An 18,675-nucleotide genomic window follows, 5' to 3' on the forward strand; every position below is an offset into this window, starting at 1 on the left:
TGAGTGTAGGGTGCAATAGGTCTTCTGTCCATGCTGCCTCTGAAATGCTATCTCATCACCATCCTGGATTCCACATGGTACCTTTTTCATTTCTCCACTTTCTCTGGGTCACAGGAACATCTCATCAATTGAGCACAGGCCACTCACCTCCACCTTGGCTGAAAGGGAGCCCATGAAAGAGAATTTCTAGCCTCTTCCCTGGGGAGGCAGAACTCCCAAAGTGGGAAGTATTAGAGGCTTTTTCAAAGGTGCTGATCAGTCAAAGAGCATGACAAATTTCCAGTAGAGCTGTCTTCCCACTTAAAGTGATATAATTTCTATTTTAATCGTGCTTCACTTATTTAGAATAATCTGTGGGAAGGCTTGTTTAAATTAATGAAGAGCTGAGTTATACCAAGAGAACTTTGGGAAACAAAAATGGAGAAAGTAACAATGTGATAAACCAAGAGCTATTCATTCTTTCATTTACTTATTCAACAAGTATCTATTTATTTAAAAATATGCATGGATATTGGGCCAAGTGCTCCATGTAGAAGATACAAGAGTGAAGAAGGCTGGTAAGACCTTAGTTCTTGGGCTCTTTAGGCTACGTGGTCAGGCAAGCAAGAATAATATTGTGTGACAAGCAAAGTTACTGGATACGAACAGAAACACAGAAGAGGCTGAACTAATAGATGAAAACTCCACCTTCCCCTTTCATTAACAAATGAAGGTTCCTCCATATCACAGGGAAACAAGGGCCTTTTATGGTCTGTAGGAAAATCCAGTCCTCTCCTCCAATTGCCACCAGCTTTACAGGGCAATAAATTAATCCTGGCAGAAGATGGCTATGCCAGCGCAGTCACCTTTGTTCAGTGCTCCTTAAGAACCACCGAGGGATAGACACAGCAAATAAGATACGGCTATGAGGTGAGTACTTTTTCCCATGCAGAAGGCGCTTTGAACAAGACTTGTCCCTTTCTTCTTGTAAATGTCCCCGTTTCCTTCTCTGCTAAGGGATGTGGACAGCCCATGCTTTTCTTCTGGGCCTGATGTTTTCTCCCCTTCACACACACTGTGAGGAGAGCTAGCTGACAGTGGCATGGGTTGAGTTAGGTGAATGCATCTTTCCAGGCAGAGAAGGAAGTGGCTACACAATTATTAAGGTTTTTAGTAATAACCTGGTTTTAAATTGATTCTAAAACTTTGTGTTATACTGAAAAGTGGCTTTGGGCAAGGAGGGTTTCTACGTAGGGAAGAATTTCTACCTTTAGGAATCTCTACTCCTACCTTCTACCTGGATGACAACAGTTCCTTTGGTAGGAAAATGCCTGGGACTGTCCCCAGTGCCCTGAGCTTCAGGTGCTGAACCTGCTCCCCCAGGAGGATTAAAGAGCTGTGGAAGAGGTGTCTGCTGTGGTTTGTTGAGGCTGCAAAGAAAAGTCTCCCCATAGAGAGAAACACAGAAGTCTAAGGGATGGACAATTTGTTGGCTATGTTGATGAGTCATGGGTTACAAGGATAAGAAACTAAATTGGGTATTGAGAGCAAGTGTGGTTGGTCTCTGAGACTTCTTTCACTGTCTGAAATTCTACCTTTAGCGATTTAGCTTCTAGATCTTTAAGCTCTGCAGTCTAGGAGACAGTATTCAAATTTAATAAGCAGGAATCTAATGAAAAAAATAAACTAACAAAATAGGTACAGAGACATAGATGCATGGAGCAGTCTGACAGATCTCAGAGGGCAGGGAGGGAGGATGGGGGTGGAGGGGTGGTGGGTGGGAAGAGATTAACCAAAGAATTTATATGCATATATGCATAGCCCAGGGACACAGACAATAGTGTGGTGAAGGCCTGAGGTGGGGTGGGACAGGGAAGTGAGGGGAAATAGGGGATTTCTGTAATAATGTCAACAATACAACAAAACAAGATGAACTTTTTTTTAAAAAAAGCAGGGCTGCTCAGTTTTTGCCTCAGTTCTACTACTAACTGTGGTTAGACAAAATTCTTTAGCATTTATTTATAAGATGGGAATCTTGATGCCTGCCTTACCCTAATAATAAAAAGCCAAAGTGAGAAGCAACAAGCATTTCTTTGAGATCACAGAATTGTAATTGGGGAACACTGGTTTAGGCGGAAGCCCAAATTGTGTTCCAATTGCAGGATAAAGCCAGGGGGGTTTTATGGGAAAAGGAGGGGATATTATTATATGAAAAGAGGAAAAGGTTTTCTATTGTTGTTAACAACTAAGTTCCTTTTTAGCTATCCATGCTGGTTACTAATTCTAAAGTATGTCAGTCCTTGTGGTTAGGGTGTCTGCTTTCCTGTCAGCGTACAGTTGTTTGCAAAGCAATGCGGCTGTGACCAGCCCAAAGGTCATTTTGTCAGTTCAAACATTTCAAAGGTGTAAGGGCAAGAGGTAAGGCAGTTCATCGGCATGGCTTTTCTGGCTTCATTTTAAAATGGTGCCCCTGTGTCAACTTTCACACCTGCCTGATCAACTTTGATATAGGAATTTTATGGGAATATAATAATATGAAATATAAATATTATGGGGATTAGAGTAAAGCTTTGAATAATTTTGACTAGATGAGAGACACCTAATTGATAGATTTAGGTTAATAGGAAGGAATAGTTAATATAGTCCAACTGCTATCCCAAACCCCAAAGCTAACCTCACCCACCCACCCACCCCCACATCTTGGCAAATAATTTATATATCCTTGCTTCTCACCCCCATTTTGCAATTAAGGTACTTATTGGGTTATTACGCATTAATTTAGAGGCTGCCTTAATTAAAAAGTAAAGCTATACATATATGAAAATACTTGTAGAAATGGTCATGTCATTGGTCTGGGTTTAAGATGAGCAGGGGTGCAGAGAAATGGGAATTTAAAGGAGAGGTGAAATTAGAAAGAGAGAGAGAGAGAGAGAGAAACTTTTTTGTCCACATGGACTTATAGACTGTCACTACAGAAATGTCAGTTTGCATAGCTGGAACATATGCAAGAGAAGAGGCTGGACAGCTAGGCTTGGGAGGTTATCTGATGACCTTTGATTACAAACCACAGACTTTATATGCTATCTGGATAACCTTCGAAGACTTGAACACAGGAGAACCAAATGACCCAATTTGTGCTGCAGAAAGATCAATTCAGCTGCGGTGTGTTGAATGGATACCAGGAGCAGAACGAGTGGAAACAGGGAGCGGTGGGGAAGCAGGGGTCACAGTTCAGGTCAGGGTGTGGTTGTTATGCTAGATGATTTAGACAGTGCCCATTGTATTCCGCAGCTAAGTCGCTGGTGACCTTGGCTAGAGCAGTTTCAGTGGAATGCAAGAAGCAGATGGCCTGGCTAAAGTATTTCCAGAACAGGAGAGGAAGGAACAGAGTTGACAGGTATTGGGAAATTAGTCTAACTTAGCTGGTAACTGGTTGTGAGAACTAACAGGCAGAGAGGAGGCAAAAATGTTACCCAGATTTTTAAAGAAATTGTAATTTTTCTCTTCCTCAAGATGTGAATTATTTGAGAAGCAGCCAATTTGGCAGAACTAGTAGAAGTTGGGAACAGGATGTTGGGAGAGATGATTTCATGTTTAAATCTGTTGAATTCGGTTAAGTCTGTGGGACATCCAAGTGCGATATCCAATAAGCAATCGCCTATATGAATCTAAATTTCTGCGCTAGAAATCCAGGTTGGATTGACTTTTATTGTTATGTGAAGTCATATGAGTGGTGAAGATTGCTCAAGAGAGTGGGGATTGGATTTATGAAAGTAACACAGGAAATATCAACATTTAATGAAATATGGCATTACAAAGAAAACTGAAAAGGAACCAGAAAAGTATGGAATGATAATCCAAAGGTGGGGAATTTGAAAGAGGAGGGTGTGGTTGTTATGCTAGATGATTTAGACAGTGCCCATTGTATTCCACAGCTAAGTCGCTGGTGACCTTGGCTAGAGCAGTTTCAGTGGAATGCAAGAAGCAGAAGCCAAGCCAGTAACATGAGGAAGCTAATGCAAACAGTGTGGAATTATCTTTTTGGAAAGATAGCTATGAAAGGAGAAAGGAAGTTAGGGAACCTAGAGAAGAACACTGAGTCATCAAGAGAGTTTAGGGTGATTTGGGATGATATATTTATGAGGGGAAAGAGTGACTTCAGAGGGAGAGTTTGGTAATTCAAGAAAGAGGAAGGGTAATTGGTGGACCAAGATTTTTTAATGCTAATAATTTTATTTTTTAAAATTTATTTTTTATTTAAGTATAATTGGCATACAATCTTATGTTGGTTATATTAGTTTCAGATGTACAATATAGTGATTCAACATTTTGATACCTTAAATGTGATCACCTCACTAATTCCAGTAATCATTTGTCACCAGGTAAACTTATCACAATATTATTGAACATGATTTTTTGAGAAATTCAAAGGCTATGAGTACTAGAGAATAGATAACAAGGATTATGCTTAGACAAGAAGAAGGAAAACTCTTCCACTGAGAGGGAAAGTATGAGAATTTACCTAGATGTAAAAAACGTCTGTCGAAAAACACTGGTTGAGAACCAGGGAGAGGCAATCATTTCTGCAAAATAGTTTTTTTGTGTGTGATGTTGGAGATGATACTGGCTGAAGGTGTGAGTGTTGGTGACAGACGTTGGGGCTTGAAAAAAACAATCATGTTCGAAATTTCTGCTGTGAAAAATGAAAGGCAAGATTGTCAACCAGCATGCCAGAATATTTGGGAGATTATGAACCCAGTGGCATTTACACTGGGCTAAGTGCATGGCCCTGAGACAGATGTTTGGATGGATAGTTTCATTGGATAGATTTAGGCAGCAGACAAGGTAGCAAGGAAGATGACAGCAATAGATATTGAGGCCTACATCACTTGGGGAGAATAACCAGGAAGGGCTAAGAGACTAAAAAGAAATGAAAGAGAATAGAAGCCTCAATATGGTCAAAGGATAAGGTAACAATGCAATGAGAGAAAAAGGATATGAGCTTCTGACCAGTAAATAGGAAGCAGAGGTTAAGAGTTCAGAGTAGAACTAGAGGGTGATAAATTCCAGGATATAGCCAATGTTTGGGGTGATGGGAATAGAGTGGTGATGTGAGCCACTGAAGTTAAAGATGGCATGGAATTGTGAGGCATATATATACATATGTATATATATGTATATATGTATATATATGTATATATGTATATATATATATATATATACTGAGTGGCCAGATTATTATGACCAACTGATGTTTGTAGGCAAATTAGCTATAATTTCGTGCTGAAGTTGCTAGAGGGCCAGATCATTATAAATGTCTGAATAGCACAACATACCTAAGTATCATTGCTGATCAAGTTCATCCTATCATGTTGATGACATATCCCAATGGAGATGGCTTCTTCCAACAAGACAATGCGCCATGCCACAGTGCTCGTATTGTGCAGGAGTGGTTTCAAGAACGTGAGGGATACTTCACTTTGCTTAGGTGGCCCCCACAATCACCAGATCTCAATCCAATTGAGCATTTGTGGGACGAAGTTAAAAGAGCCATCAGGCACCTGGTTTCACAACCATCAAATCTCACAGAACTGGTCAGTGCTATTCATCAGGCATGGTGTCAGATTCCTCTCATCACCTTTCAACATCTCGTGGAGTCAATGCCAAGAAGAACCGCCGCAGTATTGAAGGCAAAAGGTGGCCCAAAGAAGTACTGATGGGGTGGTCATAATAATCTGGCCACTCAGTATATATATAATGTTTCATTTGATATAATTAGCGTACCAGAATGAGAGTACCTCCTGAATCTGAGCTCATTTTGTAGATAAAGAAACACACATCCAAATAGCTAAAATATCCATCTGTTAGTACAAAATCCAGGCCAAGAATTGAAGTCCTTTGATTTCCCTCCAAACACCAAATATTTAAAAACTTGAGCCTATGCACGGTCTTCAGGGCTTCTGTGAACCACCAAATTTATATGGGTTTATATGTTGTGAAGCAAGCATTATGTTGGTGATCAAGATTAGTAGTTTTTGTTGCCAGATTGTAAAAAGGATTAGTGACCTCTAAACAGTTAAACACCTCAACATCATGGCATGGGAATTATTAAAAGAAGACATGGATTCAGGTTTTGCTACTGTTTCTGTCCCTGACTGTACCCTCCTCTCTACTGCTCAGGGTGGTTGTGGAGATCAAAGTGGCATCTGAAAGGGCTTTCTGAGCCATCTCGACCCCTCATCTGTCTTTCTCCTGTACTTCATTCCTCTTCTTCCTCTCTCCCTCTCATTCTTCATGTCTGATGTATTTTTTCCTTGGGCAATACTCAATCCCACTGCAGGCAAAAAGGGCAAGAGCCGTAGTAGTGTTGGATGCATAGATTAGACTTAGATGGAGACACTGTGATGAAAAAATATTCTCTAAATTATGTAAAGAGAAATGCCAATAATCTAGTCATCTCATAAGGGAGTTCCCATTCTAATCATAATGCCTAGCTATTCTTTTGGATTGATGGGACTTTATGGTTTGCTTTAATCCTGTTATCTGTGTCCATCTAGATGGCGAGGAAGCTCCGTGTGTTGGAAATCTTTCTGTTCATCTGCTTCCTAATTGTATTGGCCGCAGATATCTTCTTGCTGTTTCTGGTGCTTGAGGATACTTCAGGTAAGGGGGATACTCATGGCTGCTGAGTTGGAAGGAAGTCCCTTCAGAATGCCAAAAAAATCATCTTACTCCTTCACTCCTTGGCATGCCACACACTGCATTATTTATAACTCACATCCATAGCTAATTTAGGTCAATCTCCAAAAGCTGTGTTCTTTTTCTGCAACTAAATCTTAAATGCTCATGATATTCAAGGCCTCAAAAGTATCATTTGAAACAAATTTAACAAGATGCACAATTAGGCCCATCAAATACTTGTTTTTCAACCTAGAGTCATGAGGTAATAGGGCCTTCAAGGAGAAAGAACAGTTGAGGTAACTGTGCCCAATCCCATTACATTATGGCAAAGGGCATTAGGTTACAGAGAAGGGGAGGGCTGATACACTTGGCTTACATATATCAATTACAATTAGCCTCCAGTCCATATTCTGACTGGAATAGCTATGATTTCTTCGTAGATATCTTTGAAACTGTTTTCTCTCTCACACAGAAGCATCAAACAGAATGCTTTCTCCTTTAATCACACATTATACTCTAAATAAGAAAAAAAGTGTCATACAAAAATCTATTCTCAATTAGGTTTATTCTGCTTGATAATGCTTACTTTATAAATGTAGATTAAACACGTGGTAAAAAGAAATTATACTGAGAGAAGAACTTTACTGACTCAATCTCTTCACTACTCTCCACAGTAAATTGACACTTTCTAGAAACAACTATGACTTTGAAAGATGATTTGAAAACCATTGATAAAAACTGTTTTTGACCTATTACTGCTTTTTCCCTATCAATATTTTTGGATCACAATCCTGAGATTACTGTGCAGTGTATATGAATAAGTAGTTTCTTTTATTTAACATAAAATTAGATCTTTGCATCTGCATTCATTCTAAACCACACTCTAATTCATGCAGAATGCTTCAAATTTTAAATGTTTTACATAGTGGGCTTGCCCTGATGTGTTTTTCCAAGAAGTTTCCATGAGTTGAAAAGGAGTTTTCATTTCTTTTTTTTTTTTTTTTTGTGGTAAGAACACTTAAAGTGAAATTTACCCTCTTAACAGTTTTTTCAGTGTATAATACAGCATTGTTATCTATAGGCACAATTTTGTGCATCAGATCTGTAGAATTTATTCAGAAAGCCCTTTCACTCTGTTAATTGTGTTTTTGTTGTTGCTGCTGTTTTTGTATGCAGAATCTTTTAGTTTGTTTTAGTGTCTCTGTCAGGAATTGGATGGTAGTGATTCGTTGCACAATTGTGTAAAATACCAAAAACAACATTGAGTTGTACACTTTAAAAGGGTGAATTTTATGGTATGTGAATTGCATCTCAATAAAAACCAATGAAACAGAAAGCAAAATGATCCCGGTGAACTTGTGTTAAAGAACCAATATTTTCTCTCTGAGTAGCTTCTATGAGAATATCAAAATACTTGTCAGTACTATACCTTTTCCAAATGAGGATGGGGCAGGAACATAAATTACATGTATGGAAGATAAATAAATACAAATATAGAGTAAATATAAAATATATATTCTTTTGGTAGTTTTAAATAAAAATATCTGTATAAGTCCATTTTTTTAATATATTTTAAAAGCAACTGTATTTAACACTTGGGAAATGTATACAAATGTAGATTGCAGCTACTAGTGTTCATTGACTGGAGAATAGGCTGAAAGTCTGACACTGCTTCATTCCTGGAACCGTGATTATGCACATACAGAATTTTAACTTTGTTCTTTAATTTTTATGCAGATCCTCCATTTAGTCCACAATGCCCTGAGATCCCTGAATCACATAGGATAGACTGTGCGCCTGGCGAGATGGTGTCAAAGGTCAGAGGAATGGGCGACCTGCCATTGATTTGCTGGGTTTTATTGAAAAGAAATGAGTGTGTGAAGTGGGGAGAGAGTGGTGGTGGAGTAGGTTATGGAACTCTGACTTGTTTGGTGTTACTATTTCTTTCTTGTCTTATTGAAATAACACTAAAGAAGTGAGGGAAGTAGAATAGGGTAACAGTAAGAGGAGTAGGAAATGATAGGAGTGTTGGCCCACGGGGTTGAAATCCAGAGTGGAGGGAGAGTTCCTAGTGGAGGGTTATTCCCAGGGCAACCACAGAAAGGTTGTTTTAGGGCTAGACCATGTATCCCTTGAGAATAGAACCCATCAAGCAGATATGAATGACTGAGTCACTTGGTGAATTCAGGTGACTTGTTACAACAAGAGTCTTCTGGAATCGTATTATTGGCAAGAGAGCCCGATGAACCTGTGCTAAAGAACCAACATTTTCTCTCTGAGTGGCTTCTACAAGAATTTGAACTATTTGAACCCTGCTAGTTTTGATGAAAAACTGTACAATAAAGTACACTTACATTTTATTGCTTTACTTCATATTTTATATTCTTTATCCCATAATATCCTATCGGGATGTTAATAAGTACTACATTAAATTTTAGGTTAAAATTAGGCAATATTGACATTTCAATAATTTGAATCATCCCATTTTAAAAACATAAAAGTCTTTCCATTTTAACTCTTGTTTTTCTTAATATGTATTGTATTACATAAGCATTATGAAGTTTTTTTCCTAGATTTTTCATATGCATAGTTTCTATTGTAAATACAATCCATTGTATTTTCTAAGTGGCGCTAATCTGTGTTATTGTAATGACATTGAAAATGGAAAAAAGAGTGCCCGGCTGTGTGTCTCAGTAGTTGAGCATAGACCTATGAACCAGGAGATCACGGTTCGATTCCTGGTCAGGGCACATGCCTGGGGTTGCAGGCTTGATCTCCAGTAGGGGGCACACAAGAGGCAGCCAATCAATAATTCTCTCTCATCATTGGTGTTTCTATCTCTCCCTCTCCCTTTGCCTCTGAAATAAAGAAAAGTATATATTTAAAAGAGAATAGAAAAAGAAGAAAATATACAGAGTAGGGTACAAAAGTAGATTTATAGTTGTTCTTATGAAAAATAACAATAATTAGTAAATAATAATACAAATGAGCTCTGTTTCCTGTATTCACAGCTGTAAATCTACCTTTCCTCCACCCTGTATATCTCTTAAACATCTGACCTTTGGTTTCTGTGGTACTGGTAATGGCTTAAAACTGAAATAAGGATGTTAGGGCAGACTGCATGCACAAAAATTTGTGTTTACCTAAATGTAGCAGATTTCTTGTTTTATTGATTTTTATAGAAGTCTGTGGACTTTGGAACAATTTATGGCAATAAAACTAACCTTTTGGACTTTATAGACCTCAGTTTCAGAGGCAGCAGAAGTGCTTACTGTCTGCCTCAGACTTAGGAAAATCAGTTATCCAGTGGTTACCAGCACCCAAAACTCTTTTCCACTGACCCCCTCCAGCCTTCTGATATCTGAAGAGGATGGGGCAGGAACATAATTTACATGTATGGAGAATAAAAGAATACATTAAAGAAGATTTTATAGTTATAATGTAATTGCTTTGCTTATAATAAGCATGGTGAACATTGATGTAAGATATATTCTTGTGATTTTTCAGAGCAATTATATCAGATGTCAGCATCTAAAATACTTGTCAGTACTATACCTTTTCCAAATGAGTAGTATTATGACATATTCTTTTGTTTTTTTTAAATCATGAAATCTATAAATATATTCTTTTAATAAGAAATATTCAGATATTATAGTGATGTACAGAATAAAAGGGAAAGTCCTGCTCATTCATTAAGCTTCCTCTCTACCTCCAAATGCTCTCCCCAGAATCAATCAATAGTTTGGTGTGTATTTTTCTCTTGGTCTTTCTGTGCTTTTGCATATATTTTTCACATATATTTATGTATTTTTTTGTTTTGTTTTAACACAGATTTAATTATACTGTGTATATTATTATACAATTTGCTTTTTAAATTTAGGTCATTTAAATTTATCACATTATTATATTTTAAAAATGCTTTGCTTCTGTTGAGATGGTCATATGATCTTTTTATTTTCTTTTGTCAATGTTGCTTAATTAATTTTGAACCATTCCAGCTTTCTCTTGATAATCCTTACTTGGCTAGTATGCATTAAATTTTCAATGCACTAATAAATTAAAATCTAACATCTAATTAAAATTTTATACATCATTATTTTTAAGTAAAATTAGTTCACTATATATTTTTGGTTAATTGTTTATTTGGACTTCCCTTGCCTAGTTTGTTGTCAGAATTATTCTAGTTTAATAAAATGAGTCAGGAAAGTTTCCACCTTTTCCTATGTTCTAAAAATATATTGATATATAATATGAGAATATTCTATTCCCCAGATTATCTGGGCAACATATCATTTTTTTTTAAGGAAAAATCTTTGATTATTTACAGTTTCCCATGGCTACTGGTCCTTCTAAGGTTTTCTATTTATTCCCACCTAATTTTCATTATTTAATATTATACTATTTAAAGATTGAAATTACAGTTTCACATTTATTGGCAAATATATATACAAATAGCTGTCCCATATTCTTCTATTTGTGTTAAAAAGTCATATGTATCTGTTGTTTTTTTTAATTGTTTTATTGCTTAAAGTATTACAAAGAGTATTACATATGCCTCCTTTTTTCCTGCCCTTGACAATCTCCTGGCATCCCCTACCCCCAGTGTCTATGTCCATTAGTTATGCTTATATGCATGCTATTCCCATTTTTGTTTCTAATCATCTTTGTTTCCCTCTCTTTTTGTCAAAGGAGAATTTGATAAGAAATAATCTTATTTCTTTGATCTTTTCAAAGAGTCACCTTTAGATTTATTGATCTGCTAAACTAAAAGCAAAACATATCCTGACACTATAGTGGAATTATAGCAGGAACTGATACATATGCCGCTGGAATATAGTAGAACATCTCAAAATACATATTCATATTCTCATATATGTGCAATTAAACTTAGTTTATAATAAAAGTAGCATTTCAAACCAGTAGGGAAATAAGGTCTATTTAATTAATGGTGGCATCTGTCTCATTTACTATGCTTGCTGACAGCACTGTGTCATGTGACCTTATATAAATACTTGAACAGAGCAGGCACTCATTTCATATGTATTTATGTATTTATTTATTTTTAATATATTTTATTGGTTTCAAAGAAGGAAAGAGAGATAGATACATCAATGATGAGAGAGATTTGAATCATCTATCTGCTGCCTCCTGCACGCCCCCTACTGGGGATCTATCCTGCAACCAGGGCATGTGCCCAAACCAGGAATTAAACCATGATCTCCTGGTTCATAGCTTGATGCTCAACCACTGAGCCACACCAGCCTGGCTCATTTCATTTTTAATCTCTACACTGACTTGGCTTAGAGCACTTCTTTTTCTCCACTTGTGTTTTAGACTATGAATATATTTTCCCCTAGAGTTGATAACATCTATTTTCTATATTTCAAGAATTTCATAACATCTGGTCTGTCATATTGTGTGTTTTGGTGTTTTATACTGAATTTGTATTTTTTTTCTTAATGGCATTTCTATCCCTTTATGTAAGTTTAATTGGGTGAAGAGATGAGTGCTTGTGTTTAGTTCAACACTTTGAATCAGTTTGCCATCTATTAATTTATTATAACAAAACAATTCTTTTTTAAATATATTTTTTATTGATTAAGATATTACATATGTGTCCTTATCTTCACGTTATCTCCCCCCCGTTGTCTGTGTCCATTGCTTAGGCCTATATGCTTGCATGTAAGTCCTTTGGTTGATCTCTCCCCCTTACCCCCACCCTCCCCTACCTTCCCTCCAAGGCCTGACAGTCCAATCAATGCCTCTCCATCTCTGGATCAGTCCTTGTTCATCAGTTTATGTTGTTCATTATATTCCACAAATGAGTGAGATCATGTGGTATTTATCCTTCTCTGACGGGCTTATTTCTTATGTAAGTTCATCTGAAAAGACATCTCACCAAAAAAGGGGAATTTAAAAAATGTATAATCTGCTGAAGCCGGTTTGGCTGGGTGGATAGAGCGTCGGCCTGCGGGCTGTGGGGTCCCGGGTTCGATTCCGGTCGGGGGCGTGTGCCTGGGTTGCGGGCACATCCCCGGTGGGAGATGTGCAGGAGGCGGCTGATCGATGTTTCTCTCTCATCGATGTTTCTAGCTCTCTGTCTCTCTCCCTTCCTCTCTGTGGAAGGTCAATAAAATATATTAAAAAAAAAATAATAATAAAAAAAATAAAAACTGTATAATCAAACCTCTCTGAGAAGCCACATGTGATTATTTTTAATGTCACCCTCTGTCCTAGTTCTATCTTAAGTTTCTCTATTTTCCTTTGCTTTACTTTTCTTATCTTTTAGAAAACACGTCTTCATGACATATCATCAGCCATGTCCATGACTCTTCCTCCCGAGAAAGCTCAATCCACTTGGTCCTCATCCGGCTCACCTCTGTGCGGACATGGTGTGCCTCCAGACTCATTTCTCTTACTCGGTGTTCTCAGCACAACGAACTTGTGGCGTCTCTGGGTCTGTCATGCATGGCTGTTTTGTTGGCTTGGAATACTGCTCTATTTTTGACCTGTCTACCCCCTCCTGGTGCATTAGGACTGAGCTTACCTTTTACTTGCCTGGAAGCCCTCCCTACCCCACTGGTAGCCTTTTAGGCTGGGTAAGAGGCCTGGTGTGATCCCTTAGCCCCTGTGAAGAACTGTGTATTCCCAGACAAAAACTGTGTCTTATCTATCTCTATTCTTAGTTCCTTGTCTGGTAGGAAATAAGTACATATTGGATGGCTGGATAAGTGTATAAATAAAATAATAAATAAATGACTGAAAGTAATTCTGAGCGATCTTAAATCCTTCTTGGGAAAAATGGTTATAAATAAACAGACATATAATACTTTCCTTCCTTCATTTCATACAATGCTAACTCTGTGCCGTTGTTACAGGAAAACTGCATTGAGAAATATAAGTGCTGCTGGAAGCCTGTGTCAGACACTAATGTCCCCAGGTGCTTCTTCCCCACGAACTGGGGCTATGAAGTCAATGGAAGCCTTAAATATGAAAACACAGGTGAGCACTGTGTTCCCCAACAACTCTTTTTTATAGTTGTATAATCCAATACTATTGTTATTTATATCCAAAGCACTTCTTTTTATTTTTTTTATTGAATTTATTGGGGTGACATTGGTTAATAAAATAATATAGGTTTCAGGTGTACAATTATATAATACATCATCTGTGTATTGTATGTTCACCATCCCAAGGCAAGTCTCCTTCTGTCACCATTTACCCCTCCTCTTTACCCTTTTCTATCTCCTCCCACCCCCTTTCCCTCTTATAATCACCATACTGTTGTCTATGCCAATGAGGTGTGTTTTTTGTTGTTGTTTGTTTGTTTTTTGTCTTTGCTTAATCCCTTCACCTTTTCTACCGAGCCCCCAACCCCCTTCCCCTCTGGCAGCTACAACTCTTTGGCCAGATTAGTTAACTGCAAAATAAAGGCTAAACCTCTCTCTCTTCTCTCTCTCTCTCTCTCTCTCCTCTTTCTGTCCCCCCAACTGCAGGGTTAACTGCTGGCTTGAAAAAGGTGCTAACCCCATCTCGGTTTGGAGATGATGTCTCTAATGCCCACTTCACAGCTGAGTATCAGACACCCAGGCGTCTTCGTTTTAAGGTCAGTTTGGTAGTTATCATTGAATATAACTCAGAAGAACGCAGGGCTCAGCTTATTCTCCTTTATGCACTGCATAGAAGTGTGGAAGCAGGTGTACCTCTGTTTCTCTCTGCAGGGACCTCCAGATCTGATGGGCAGGCTCATTTTTATTTGATGGGGGACAAATGATTGGGGGGTTTCTTCTCACAAATCAGGAAACACAGGGTTAAGAATGGGAAGCTATTCTCATTGGGGGCTATGTGGGAGTGAGAATATTTTGTAGCTCTAAAGGGAAGTTTTGTGTTCTGGAGCTGTCCCTTCTATTTTTCTCCTGACAGATCACTGAAACCAATAACACACGCTATGAGGTCTCCCATGAGCATGTTAAGCTGATTAATATGACTGCTGGTTCCACCAACCGGAGCTATTACATCGAGGTCATAGAGAAACCCTTTGGCATCAAAATAATGAGGATGAGCAACAAAAAAGTCTTGTGAGCTTTTCAACACTCTTTGCATATCTTTAAATATACAGTTCCAATGTCATTCATTCTGACTTCCTGTGGGCAGGTGATCAGCTTAGTATATTTGGGAAAAAGTTTGAATCTCAGAAAAAGTCAAAGCTTTCAGTTAAAATCATTAATGCTGTGAATATGTAATGATGACAGACCAGAAAACAAAAACTAAAATGTGATGTGCTGGTTTGCTGAGTCATATATATACTCTTGGATATGATGAAATAGGGAATTTTATTATTTTGGATTACCACTCACACTGGAACTCACCTTCATTGTTTAGCATTCCAAATTATGATTTCCTGGGAAACTTACCACCCAGCACCTAATGAGAGCCTAAACTTAAGTCATAAATTGTGCTAGTGGACATACAAGAATTAACATCAGGAAACAAGCTGGATTCAAATCCCAGTACTAGTAGGTCACCAGGCTATGTGATATGAGGCCCAGTACCTCACCTCCTCAGTCTGTTTCCTTGTCCATAGAAAGGGAATCAAACCATCTGCTGTTGCTACATGTACTGAGGCCATGTTTATAAAGCACCCAGTGTAGCGCATACATGAAGTAGATGCACAGAAAATGTAAGGTCAGGTCTGCTCATCCCGCAATCATCCCACTGGAGTTTTTGGTATCAAATCTCCAATGCTGTGCTCCTCTGGAATTAAAGAATCAGAGACACCCTAGAAAGGCCTTCTCCAAAAGCATGAAAGTGGATGGTAAGACCTGAAACAACTGTTCTCGAAGTGTACAGGGCAGGGAGCAGACCGTTTCCTGGCAGAGAGAGCTGCTTGCTGGTTTGGTGACTTTCGCTCTTCCTCCCTGGCCCAGGTTGGACACGAGCATCGGGCCCCTCCTGTTCGCCAATCAGTACCTGCAGCTGTCCTTCCTGCTGCCCAGTGCCAACGTGTATGGGCTGGGAGAACACGTGCACCAGCAGTACCGCCACGACATGGGCTGGAAGACCTGGCCCATCTTCACCCGGGATGCCACCCCCACCAAGGTGAGGGGCCCTTTCTCCTGATTTCTCACAGTGAGGGATACCTTCTCTGCTTTTCAGAAAGTAACCTACAGAGGGAGGAAAACTGTAAAGTAACCTACAGAGTTCGCCTATTTACTATTTTGCCCAATTTATGTTGGAGAGTATGTACTTGTTCTTGAAGTTCGTAAACTCACAATACTAACATATCAATTTTTCAAAACAGTTCACTTTATAAATATATATAATTTAATGACAATATTATAGCCAGTTTGCCTCCCTCCTTCCTTCTTTCCTTCCTTCCTTCCTTTCCTCCACCTCTCCTTCTTTCTTCTTAGCATTTTAAATTTAGTTTGTATTCTAGCCAAGGGCTGATGCCATAACTCTTCCTGGCTATAACTTTAAATCTGGCCTAATTTTGCATAGGTCTGCTAGTCTTCTCTACTTTACACTTCATGCCGATTCTCTTCTCCTCTCCTGGAATTTACTGTAATCAGTACACTTGCCCTATATACCAAGGACTAATTTTGCAATATCACACAAGGAGTTTCTATAAAGCTTTCCATATGTTACAGTCTCATATATTCTATTCTTATATCCCTTACAATTATTCACATTGTCTCTTTTTATATTAGTGCTCTCATCAGAGCCCTGTGACAGGTTTAATATGTTTTCATTTTTAAAAATTTTAAACTTTATTACTACCTAAGTATTATATGTTAATTGTGGAGAGATCAGAAAATGCAGTTACGCATAAAGAAGACATTCAAAATTTCTCACGCTATTGTCATCTTCTGCTATCATTTTATTATGTCATTACAAATAATTTCTAATTTTTAATAAATAACTTGATTGAGGTATAATTATAGACCATAAAATTCACTTGGTTTAAGTGTACAATGCAATGGTTTTAGTACATTCACTGAGTTGTGCTGTCATTAACATAATCCAGTTTTAGAACATTTTCATCACTCCAAAAACTTTTACATTTAATTTCTATTTACATCCTGTCTCAGACCATCACTAATCTTTCTGTCTCCAGAGACTTTACTTCTGTGTACATTTTATAAGGGAATCATGGCCTATTGTCTTTTGTGTCTGTTTCTTTTACTTCGCATAACATTTATGAGACTTACTCATGTTGTAGTATGTGTTAGCATTTCACTTCTTATTGCATAGAGTATCCCATTGTGTGGAAATATCATAAACACACGTTGATGTTACCATTTTACTACCTTTTGGATACAATACTAACTACAACATATGTTAACCAAGTACATGTTGTGCATGGCTTTTGATGATATTTTGGGGTGAATAAAAACATTTTACATATGTACTATTATTTCTTTTCATGTTTGTTGGCAGGGCATGATTAACTTGTATGGAGCTCACACATTCTTCTTGTGCCTTGAAGACACCAGTGGCTCCTCTTTTGGGGTCTTTCTGATGAACAGTAATGCTATGGGTAGGAAACATCATTTTACCTTGGCAGGAATATGTATGGGGATGCCGCTTTTATAAAAATGACTCGTATGGTGAGATCACAGTTTAACAGGAGGCATATTGGACCTACTATGCTTCATCAGAAACTGGAAACAGAAAGCAGTTTAACCTGTCTACAAATCCAGTTCATGCTGAAAGCTATTTTTATTGAAAACTGCCTCAGAGGTCTCTTTTTGTGTAATGTTTCCCATAATATTTTATAGATGATAGGATTCACTGATAGACCCACTCCAAAGACACCTGTAGGTTTCAACATGTAAACATACTGTCCATCTGTAGCTGTTTCTCACAGCCCACCCTTTCCCCACTCCAGAATCTTCCTCCTCCAGCTTCTGGATGAGGGTTTATTTTTATTTTTAATTGTAGGTAAAATGATCTAATAAGGTTGTAAACATTTTTTTTCTCTAAAATTAGTAGCAAATCCCAGAAATTTGTATTTTTATATGGCCAGATTAAAATAGAATTTATTTTTCATTCTCTTAAAAAAAACCCAATTAATTCCTCATGGTTGTTGTACTCATTTAATATTTGATAAGCTTCAGCAATCATGTAAAGGAACAGGTGTGATTTTCATCTCTTTCAAAATGAGACAGACTGTTTTTGGTAGCTCACATATTTAAATTCTGCAGAAGAATATATTTTCAACCGTGAAATTGTAATGGCTCTTATTTTAATACTTGCAGAGGTCACCCTTCAGCCGGCTCCTGCAATCACTTACCGCACCATCGGGGGCATTTTTGACTTTTATGTGTTCCTGGGAGACACTCCAGAAGAAGTGGTTCAGGAATACCTGGAGGTATGGCTTTGTAGTTAGATAGTCTTTATTGCTGCTATCTCACACACTCATTGTAAATTAGCCTGGGAAAAATAAAACTTATGGGCAAACTATGGATCATATATGTTGGGATTGTGACTCTTCCATTCATCGTATGTTTATTCTGATGCACATTTATTGAGTGCCTTCCGTGTGCTAAGAGGCACCGTGCAAGGCTTGAGAAATGTAAAAATAAGTCATTTAGTGAGGTTTTAAACAGATGCTGTGCTGTTTTCAAGGAACTCATGGTCCAACCATACATGATCAGTCATCCCGAAGACCTGAGGCTACAAATCAGTAAAGTTCATTCATGCAGTAAATAGAAATTTAGTGAAAATAAATTATGTACAAGGAATTGGCTCTGATATTTTAGATCTGAGAACTTAACAGATAATGAAATGGAAACAAAGTTGTCTGTATTGGACATGTTGCTACAAAGAGTGTTTATTCTAAATGCTTGGACACTTCTTTATTTTTCTAGCTCGTTGGACGGCCATTCCTGCCTTCCTACTGGAATCTTGGTTTCCAGCTTAGTCGCAGAAATTATAATAACATCGAGGGATTGAAAGAGGTTGTAGACCGAACTCGTAAAGCTAGGATCCCATATGTAAGTTGGAACTTAT

The 18,675-nt window shown here is 37.9% G+C and overlaps 1 protein-coding gene across 1 annotated transcript in view; it reads left to right on the forward strand.

Moving 5' to 3' along the window:
- Positions 1 to 6,536: 6,536 nt before the first annotated feature.
- The window catches only part of LOC139015973 (probable maltase-glucoamylase 2), a 77,484-nt gene continuing 65,345 nt past the window's right edge, over positions 6,537 to 18,675 (forward strand). Inside the window, 9 exon segments of the mRNA XM_070423525.1 lie at positions 6,537 to 6,642; positions 8,398 to 8,477; positions 13,539 to 13,662; positions 14,157 to 14,266; positions 14,584 to 14,738; positions 15,588 to 15,759; positions 17,101 to 17,200; positions 17,922 to 18,034; positions 18,534 to 18,659. Of these exon segments, the coding sequence (XP_070279626.1) occupies positions 6,537 to 6,642; positions 8,398 to 8,477; positions 13,539 to 13,662; positions 14,157 to 14,266; positions 14,584 to 14,738; positions 15,588 to 15,759; positions 17,101 to 17,200; positions 17,922 to 18,034; positions 18,534 to 18,659 (1,086 nt within the window).

Source organism: Myotis yumanensis, unplaced genomic scaffold (assembly GCF_028538775.1).
Source record: "Myotis yumanensis isolate MYYU_CA2020_CCGP unplaced genomic scaffold, mMyoYum1.0.hap1 SCAF_9, whole genome shotgun sequence".
Taxonomy (NCBI): Eukaryota; Metazoa; Chordata; class Mammalia; order Chiroptera; family Vespertilionidae; genus Myotis; species Myotis yumanensis.